Source organism: Ailuropoda melanoleuca, chromosome 4, assembly GCF_002007445.2.
Source record: "Ailuropoda melanoleuca isolate Jingjing chromosome 4, ASM200744v2, whole genome shotgun sequence".
Lineage (NCBI taxonomy): Eukaryota > Metazoa > Chordata > Mammalia > Carnivora > Ursidae > Ailuropoda > Ailuropoda melanoleuca.
This window is the reverse complement of record NC_048221.1, coordinates 11,654,212-11,664,049: the sequence shown is the minus strand read 5'-3', so window position 1 is coordinate 11,664,049 and position 9,838 is coordinate 11,654,212. Positions and strand designations below refer to the sequence as shown.

Here is a 9,838-nt window from a genome sequence, read left to right as displayed (position 1 = left end):
ACTGTGTTCTTACTACACACCTGGGCTTGTACTGTGCACTTGAGGCTCACAATCTTCTGTGAACCCCAAACAGCTCTGCAGAGCACTGACAGTCATCATAGGCAGCGGGTGGCAGAGGGACTGGCCATGGTCTGCAGGGTGTGCCCCTTCCCCCCCTCACTGGGAAAGTCCTCCCAGGCTGGCTCAGCACAGACCCAGAGCTCCTTCCCACCAGGCAGCCTTCACTCTCTCTCCACCCAGGGATGGCCGCCACTATGGATCTAAACCACAGCTCCGTGTCTGAATTCATCCTCGTGGGCTTCTCCACCTTCCCTCCACATCTCCTGCCTGTCTTCTTCCTGCTGTTCCTGCTCATGTACTTGTTCACGCTGCTGGGGAACCTGCTCATCATGGCCACTGTCTGGAGTGAGCGCAGCCTGCACACACCCATGTACCTCTTCCTGTGCACCCTGTCCATCTCCGAGATCCTCTACACCTTGGCCATCACCCCCCGCCTGCTGGCCGACCTGCTCTCCACCCAGCACACCATTGCCTTTGGGGCCTGTGCCAGCCAGATGTTCTTCTCCTTCACATTCGGCTTCACCCACTCCTTCCTGCTCACTGTCATGGGCTATGACCGCTATGTGGCCATCTGCCACCCCCTGCGCTATAGTATGTTCATGAGTCCATGCACCTGCATCTGCCTGGTAGCCTGGTCCTGGGCTGGTGGCTCAGTCATAGGGTTGGTGGTGGCCACAGCCATTTTCCACCTTACCTTCTGTGGACCCAATGAGATCCACCATTTTTTATGTCATGTGCCTCCTCTCTTGAAGCTGGCCTGTGGAACTGATGTACCAGTGGTGGCCCTGGGTGTGGGGCTGGTATGTATCACCGTCTTGTTGGGCTGCTTTCTCCTCATCCTCCTCTCCTACATCTTAATTGTGGCCGCCATCTTGAAAATCCCCTCTGCTGAGGGCCGGCACAAAGCCTTCTCCACCTGTGCGTCCCACCTCATTGTGGTCGTTGTGCACTATGGCTTTGCCTCTATCATCTACCTCAAGCCCAAGAGTCTGCACTCCCAGGAAAGCAACACCCTGATGGCCATCACCTACACGGTCCTCACGCCCTTCCTCAGTCCCATCATCTTCAGTCTCAGGAATAAGGAGCTGAAGACCGCCATGAAGAAGACCTCCCTTAGCAAACTCTATCCCTCTGGCATCTAAGTGGCCAGTGTGAAGGTGGTTTTAGAAGAAGGTAGAAGGATGACCATACCCTCATCTGTACAATGGGGTTAACAATGACTACCTAGTAAGATTGGTCAAAAGGTGTGTGACAACACCCATGACGTAGCAGGTGCTCAATAAATGTGACCTTTTCTTCTTCTTCCTCCCCTGGTTGTGTCTTGGATATCAGTTTTATTTGTAATCAAACAGCTTTGTTGAGATATGGTCCACATGCCATATAATTCACCCATTTAATGTGCACAAGTCAATTGGTCTCTAGTATATTCAGAGTCATGTGATCAACTCCACAATCAATTTGAAACATTTTTGTCACCCAAAAAGGAAACTCTACCCATTCAGTCCCCATTTCTTCCCCAACACCTATAACCCCCAGCCTTAGGAAACCAGTTTTTTTTTTCAGAAAATAATGTTAAAATTTTTTTTACTTGAAGTTGCCACATGATGTTACATTAATTTCGATTGTACAACGTAGTGATTCGACACCACAAATGCCATTACAATACCACTGACTACATTCCCTATGCTGTACCTTTCATCCCCATGACTTGTTCACTCCCCTTTGCTTGTTCTGAACATTTCACATTCATGGAATTACATTAGGTGGTCTTTTTGACTGAGTTCTTTCACTTAGCCCAATGTGTTCAAGGTTCCTTCATGTTGTAGATATATCAGACCTTCATTCCTTTTTATTGCCAAATACTATTCCGCTGTATGGACTTACTGTATTTCTTTTCCTTTTTTCGAATTTAAATTTCAGTTATTTAACATACAGAGCAATATTGGTTTCTGGAGTAGAATTCAGCGGTTTATCACTTACATACAACACCCAGTGTTCATCACAAGAGCCCTCTTTAATGTTCATTACCCATCTAGGCCATCCCTCACCCACCTCCCTCCATCAACCCTCAGTTTGTTCTCCATCATTAAGAGTTTCTTATGGCTTATTTCCCTCTCTCTTTCCCCCCTCCCCCTACCTTCATCTGTTTTGTTTCTTAAATTCCATATATGAGTGAAATCATATGGTATTTGTCTTTCTCTGACTGACTTTTCGCTTGGCATAATACCCTCTAGCTCCATCCATGTCATTGCAAATGGCACGATTTCATTTTTCTGCTGGCTGAGTGATATTCTGTTGTACATATATACCACATCTTCCTTATCCATTCATCACTCAATGGACGTTGGGGCTGTCTCCATAGTTTGCCTATTGTTGATAATGGAACATACTGTGTTTCATCTGTTCGTTTATCACTTGCTGAACTTCTCAGTATTTCTACTTTTTGCTATTTTAAATAATGCCACTAGGAACGTTTGTGTACCCTTTTTTCATGAATATATGGTTTCATACTGCTGAATGAAGGAGTGGATTTTTTGGATCCAATGGTAACCCTATGTTTAATTTTTTTAAAAAAGTTCCAGACTGTTTTGCAAAGTGGCTGCACCCCTCTGTATTCCCACCAGCAATGTGTTAGGGTTCAAATTCCTCCACATCTTTGACAGTATTTGTTATTACCTCTCCTCTTAGTTATAGCTATCTGGGTGCTAAGAACTGGTATGTCATGGTGGTTTTGATTTGCATTTCTCGGATAAGTAATGATGTTGTGCATCTCATCACATGCTTGTTGGCCACATCTATGTGTTCTTGGAGAAACGCTGTTGAGTTATTTCACCTATTTTTAAAATTGACTGGTTTGTATTTAATTAAGTTGTAATAATTCTTTATAGTTTCTAGTTACAAGGCCCTTATCAGATATGTGAGTTTCAAGTATTGTCTCACATTCTATGGGTTGTCTTTCACTCTCTTGTCAGTATTCTCTGCTGCACAGAAGATTTTAATTCTGATGACATCCAATTTATGCATTGGTTTCTTTCATTGCTTATGGTTTTGGTGTCGTGTTTCAGAAATGATTGCTTAATCCAAAGTCATGGAGATGCACAGCTATGCTGTCCTCTAAGAACATTATAGTTGTAGCTCCTACATTTAGGCCTTTGATCCATTTTGAATTAATTTTTGTACATAGCATAAAGTAGGGGCTGTATCTTCGATTTGACTGGTTCAGTGTGGTTGCAATCTCCTTGAAAATGACCCTGTGTGAACTGCCATCGACTGCCCATGCCTGTGATTATATAATGTGGGGAAAGGGAGTCACCACACACATGTATGGGCATATACATTATTCAGATTCAATTAGCAAACAGTAAATTTATTTCTGTCTCCTGGGCTGCAACCCCTGCTGCTGGTACAACAATGCTAAAATCTAATAATAGTTGCCATATGAGTATATACTGTATGTTGGGCACTACACTATATTAAGCACTTTTAATATAGGATCTCTTTATTCCTAAAAGCCTGTAAAGAGGGGAAAAAGGCAATTTGTGCCAGCAAAAAAAAGGGCTTATTATTTATAATTTCTCAATGCCTTTGAAGTCATAGGTATAGACTTATTTCTGATTGGAGCATTGGGTGTGAGGATGGAGGGAAGGAAGGAGAAGAGAGAGATTTCTGTAGGTTAGCATTTGCACAGAGAGACATCCAGGCAACGAAAGGGAAGAAGTGGTGGCTGCACCTGATAGGGCTACCGGCTCTGCTGGGTGGGGAAGGGAACAGTGAGAGCGAGGTGAAGATCTTATTGCTGGTAGTAATGGTGTCTTTAGGGAAAGAGAGAGCTGGTGGTTCAGAGCCTTGAAGAAGGTGATGCAGAGAACGCAGGTGCTGAAAGTCATTTTAGAAGGAGTTTCCACGTGACATCAATTTTAAGACTTCTTTCTTATCCGCCTATGAAACCTCTAGTAATGCGTCATTGTCATGACCTTGCTGAGCTGCACCCATCTGGTAAATGCCTCTCTACTGGATCTCAATTGAAAGTGGACACAGGAGGAAAGTCTTCATTCCTTGGGAGTCTATTCCTCTTCACAGTGTCTCACCCTGAAGTGGAGTGAAGAACACAAATGCAAAAGGGGTGCATCATCCATGCAGCAAGTGGAAATCCATCCAACAACCTGGGTCTTTGGGGAGGGCAATTAAACCAACCAGGACAGAAGAGATGCAAGTGGTATTTTCAATGTGCCGTTGCCAATACCTCTGACTCCAGTAGTCTTGGGAAGCTTCATAAAGTAGCAAAGCAGTATCTATCTCCCCGGTTCCCACGTCCTGGGATAAATCTTTTCTCAAAATTCTGCTTTCTATCTGTATTTTGAAAGTTTTGTTCTCCTTCATGCATAGTGCACATTTCTCCCCAATTACCCAACTTTTTTTCCTTTATTTTTAAATTTTTTATTATTAACATATAATGTATGATTTGTTTTAGGGGTGCAGGTCTGTGGATCATGAGTCTTACACGATACACAGCGTAGCACATACTATCCCCAATGTCCATCACCCAGCCACCCCATCCCTCCCACCCGTCTGCACTCCAGCAGCCCTCAGTTTGTTTCTTGAGATTAGGAGTCTCTTATGGTTTGTCTCCCTCTCTGGTTTCATCTTGTTTCATTTTTTCCTCTCTTCCCTTTTGATCCTCTGCCTTGTTTCTTAAATTCCACATATCAGTGAGATCATAGGATAATTGTCTTCCTCTGATTGACTTATTTCGCTTAGCATAGTACCCTCTAGTTCCATTTCCTTACACCACACACAAAAATAGCCTCAAAATGGATGAAAGACCTTAATGTGAGACAGGAATCCATCAAAATCCTTGAGGAGAACAAGGCAGCAACCTCTTTGACCTCAGCTGACACAACTTCTTCCTAGACACATCACCAAAAACAAGGGAAGCAAGGGCAAAAATGAACTATTGGGTCTTCCTCAAGATAAAAAGCTTTTTCACAGCAAGGAAACAGTCAACAAAACCAACAGAATGGGAGAAGATATTTGCAAATGACAAATCAGATAAAGGGATTGTATCCAAAGTCTCTAAAGAACTCATCAAACCCGACTTTTTTAAAATTTAAATTCAATTAGCTAAGGTATAGTACACATTGGTTTTTGATATAATGTTCTTTTTGTTGTTGTTGTTGATAATGTTCAACGCCTAATTACCCAACTTTTACTGGTGAATTGTCTATTTGGGTTGGTAATTTGCCAAATGTTAATGGCATGTGATCTCTCTGACAGCTCACCCTCTTTATTTTGATCCTGTGAGTTTCCCACTACCATTGGCTGGGAAACCCTTAAGGATGACTTCAGACATGGAGCTGTGGTGTAACCCGCATCTGGCAACCATCCCTGCTGGGGAAGGAGGGATGAAGGCCCAGTGGACGTGACTCGGGGTCTCTACTGAGCCCTGCCTGGGAGGACTTCCTGGAAGGGTCCCTCCTCACCCCTAACCATGGCCAGTCCCTCTGCAACATGGTGTTCATAGTAATGGTTTGTGCTTCACAGACCTGCTCGGGTTACATAAGATCATTCACCTCAAGTGCTCAGCACAGGTCCTGGTGAATAGTAAGTATTCGAAATAATATTAATAATTATTATGACTACTATTCTCAAACATCAATGAAAGGAGATCAGGGTCTGTGTTCAGCCACACCTGGGTTGAGTCCTACTTCAGAGCTTTTAGGTGCCTCCAGCTATTTTTCTAAGAAGGAAGGGAAAATTCAAGAAAAAAACAAGTCCAGTCTTTCCTTAAAAAATGTATACTGTGATCTCTAATAAAAAAATTTGAATTGGAACATCTGGTGCTGGTTGGCATTCCATCTCTGAAAGGATAATGCCCATCTCACATCACTATGTCCAGTATGCTTGCATCAACTCTGAGCTGTGTGCAAGCCTTAGTAAGTATTACATGGTAGCTTTTTTCTTTTTACACAAAACTCTACAAATTATCTGCATGAAAATCTGTTAAAAAAATTTGTGTTGTTTTAAAACACTGCTCCAAAAAAGCCCAAACCAGCTTTGGGTTGGTTCCTTATTTCTTCCTATAATAAGTCGCTTTATATCTATTGGTATTAAAATGTAATATTATATGTTATGTAGTATTGTATTTCATTAAATTGTTATTATATTACATATTGTAATCACATTAATATATAATCATACATTAAAAATATATACTGTGTAATCGATTATATGTTATGTTAATAATTATATATTATCATAGCATTTTACAATAATTAAATTACATTACATATTATATGTAACAACTTTATATGTTATATAAAATGCATTATAATTAATCAATAATTACCAATAACAATATGTAATAAAATACATAATATGTAATAATATATGCATAATATATTATAATATAATTGTTTATATAATTATATATGATTATGTTTTATATGTCACTATTATAATATAATTATGTTTTATAATTATATAATATTATTAGATAATTATTCCATAATTATGTTATGGAATTATATTAGCTATATATTGGTATATAGTATATGTCATATAATATATAAAATATACACTGTGTATTATATATTAATATCATATTAATATATGTAACATATTAATTCAGTATATTATATGTTATATATACTATCATATGTAATACAGTGTATATAATATAATCTATATATAATTTAATATATATTGTTTTATCTAATGGAACAATACAATTATAGCATACTATAATATTGTAGTTGCACCAGAATATTACTTACTCACTAAATTGAGTTTTTCAGGCAATTAACAAATATTTATTAAGTACCTACTATGTGTCAAGCATAGTAGGGCTACAATGGTAAGCAAGACAGAGACCCTGACTCTGAGGAGCTTACAATCTAATGCGGAGATTCACGGGTTGGGGGAATAGAGTACCAATGTTTGCTGTACAGCAATCATGTTATTCAAAAATAATTAATAGGAACTACAACGAAGCGCAGACAGCCAGCTCTCTCGCCATGTGCAGGCTGCAAAATGCTCTAAGAGTGTCAAGAGCTGTGGTTTTACCTTTTTTTCCCCTACTGGAAAACTTAGCGACTTTCCACACATTCTATGGAAGTGAAGGACTCAGCAAATAGAAGAGTCATAAGTACACACGGAGGCTGGGCTCCCCAGGCCCTGGGCTGGATACCCTACAGCTACACGGTCATGTGTGTCCTCACAAGGCTCCAAGAGCCTTGCTGCCAATGAGCAAATCCTGCAGCCGGCCTATCAGGACTCCTTCACCTTTGCTGATGGACTTCCAAGGATACTCAGCCTTTCTCATGAGCGATATCAACGTCCTAAGTCTTCTCCATAGAGAAGAATGGCCCAAGGATCTGGCTTGAAACTCATTTTGTCATAAATAAATCAAATAGAATGAAGGATACCATTTCATGAGTCAGTTTTCTAGGGCCGCTGTAACAAGCACATAAACCTGGTGACTTAAAACCACGCACATCTGTTCTCCTCTATGCTGGAGGCCAGAAGCCGAAATCAGGACACCAGGTTTGAGTCAAGGTGTGAGCAGGGCTGCGTTCTTTGGGTGACCCAGGGGAGAATCTATCTCCTTCTTTCCCAGCTTCCAGAAGCAGCAGGCATTTCTTGGCTCAAAGTTCCCTCCTCAGTTACTCCAATCCCTCCTTCCAGTGTAACATCCCCCACTTCTCTGTGTGTCTGACCCCGCCTGCCCCCTTTTAGAAGGACACATGCAAGTATAGCAAGCCCATCTGGATGACCCAGGGCATCACTCTGTCTCAGATCCTTAACTGCATCTCATTTGCACTGGGTAAGGGAACATAGTCACAGGCTCTGGATAAGGCCATCTTAGGTGGCATTGGTCATTAACATCAATAATTGTAAAACAGTGAAAAGGAAACCCAGTGTCTCATTGTCAGTGTTGATGTGACAAAGCATCTCTGTAACTCCTCTGGAATCAATGTTTCTCTCTGGCTGTGTGAAAGGGGAGTGTGTGCCTGGGGCTGCACCTGCCCTCCAGCCCTGAAGGTTATCAATTCCTTCTAATGACAGCCTTCCCCTCCTGGTCACAACCACATTTCTCTCTGCAGGTGCTGAGGGAGGTGCATTCCTGATCACCAAGTGCACTTACATGCAGATTGTAATGGATTCCTGCTTCACCACTTCCAGGCAGTGTGGCTGGAGACGAAGCATCTCCCAGAATATCACTTTCTGCATTTCAAAAATGTGAATAGTAATAGATGTGGGTCATAACTAAATGTGCAGAAATAATAATTTACTTTGAGACTTAGAAGAGTGAGTTCACAGGAAACCCTTACCACAAGATTTGGCAAATGACAGGTACTCATATGTGCTAGCCATTCTTACATTTATTATTATAAAATGTCTCCTGCCTGCAGCCCATGTATCTGGCCACAGCTTTGAGTATGAACTTACGCCAACAAGAGGCCCTCTTGAGATTGTTAGGAGAAGGAAGGGAAAAATGTAGGGGGGAGTAAACAGAGGGGGAAATGAACCGCAAGAGACTATGGACTCCAGGAAATAAACTGAGGGTTTTAGAGGGGAGGGGAGTGGGGGGATGGGCTAGCCCGGTGAAGGTATTAAGAAGGGCACGTATTGCACGGAGCACTGGGTGTTATACGCAAACAATGAATCATGGAACACTACATCAAAACCTAATGATGCACTGTATGGTGACTAACATGTCATAATGAATAAATAAATAAATAAATAAATAAATAAATAAATAAATCCAACAAAACTCAAAGGCCCTCTTCTTGGATGTTCAGATATATGGTATTCCCAACCCCAGCATGGGACTCAGACAGATCTAAAGTTGCATGTGACTCCTTCATTCATGAGTGACGTCCACCAACATTTCTCATCCGATAAAGAAGGTACCCATACCCTGATCTCTTTTTGTGCCATCCTAAGATATTACTGTGCCCTCCAAACATCCTCCAGATAGATTCAAGTAAAACACAAGAATGAGAATTTGATATTTCACTGAAAGTAATGTGGGGAAGAAGGGAAAATAATTTCCATAAGATGTCAGGTAGCAACACACTTTCAACTTTCTGTGTGTTCTTATTCAAAAACTGAGCCCTCTCCTCCACCACTCTCACTCCCTCCCTAGTCCCTTTGTCCCTCTTTCTCTTCACTTCATATTCTGACATCCTTCACTCAACTCGGATCAGTATAGAAATATTCCCTTAGGATCTATTACCTACAAAGACAGAAGGAACTAGACAGCATTAACTACCGTCATGGAGACAAAGAGTTTATTTACTTTTTTGTACATTTTCATATTAAAGAGTAATTATAAAACACTGGACACAATGCCCAAAAGAAAAGCCCTGATGCTGGTGGCATTCATTATTATGCTTATTTCTGTTTATACTTATGCTGGAGGAAGCAAAGTCTTCCTTTGCATTTCCATTCAAGAAACCATTGATATGAGTGCTCAAACACATCCATGTGATGGCCCCCTCTGGCCCATACATAGAAAACACACTCTTATACAGAGGTAATGGGATGCACTTCAGCACATGGAGTCAAGAACAAGAGATGATGATCTCTAGTTCCTATACAAGGAGAGGGCAAACAAATTGAAGAAAATGAAATTTGAAGCATGCATCCAACACCTATAGATGCATCCAAAAATACCTATTCAGTATTTTCATATACTGAAACCCTACAATAGTCCTATGGAGAGAGTCATTATCCCCAGCCCAGCTATCCCATTTCCTCACCACCAAACTGGCCA

The 9,838-nt window shown here is 41.2% G+C and overlaps 1 protein-coding gene across 1 annotated transcript; it reads left to right on the top strand.

The window, feature by feature from the left end:
• The first annotated feature begins 242 nt into the window (after positions 1 to 242).
• LOC100481048 (olfactory receptor 10H2) lies at positions 243 to 1,202 on the top strand. The gene has a single exon (XM_002930716.3). The coding sequence runs from the start codon at positions 243 to 245 to the stop codon at positions 1,200 to 1,202; it is 960 nt and encodes a 319-aa protein (XP_002930762.2).
• The last annotated feature ends 8,636 nt before the right edge of the window (positions 1,203 to 9,838 follow it).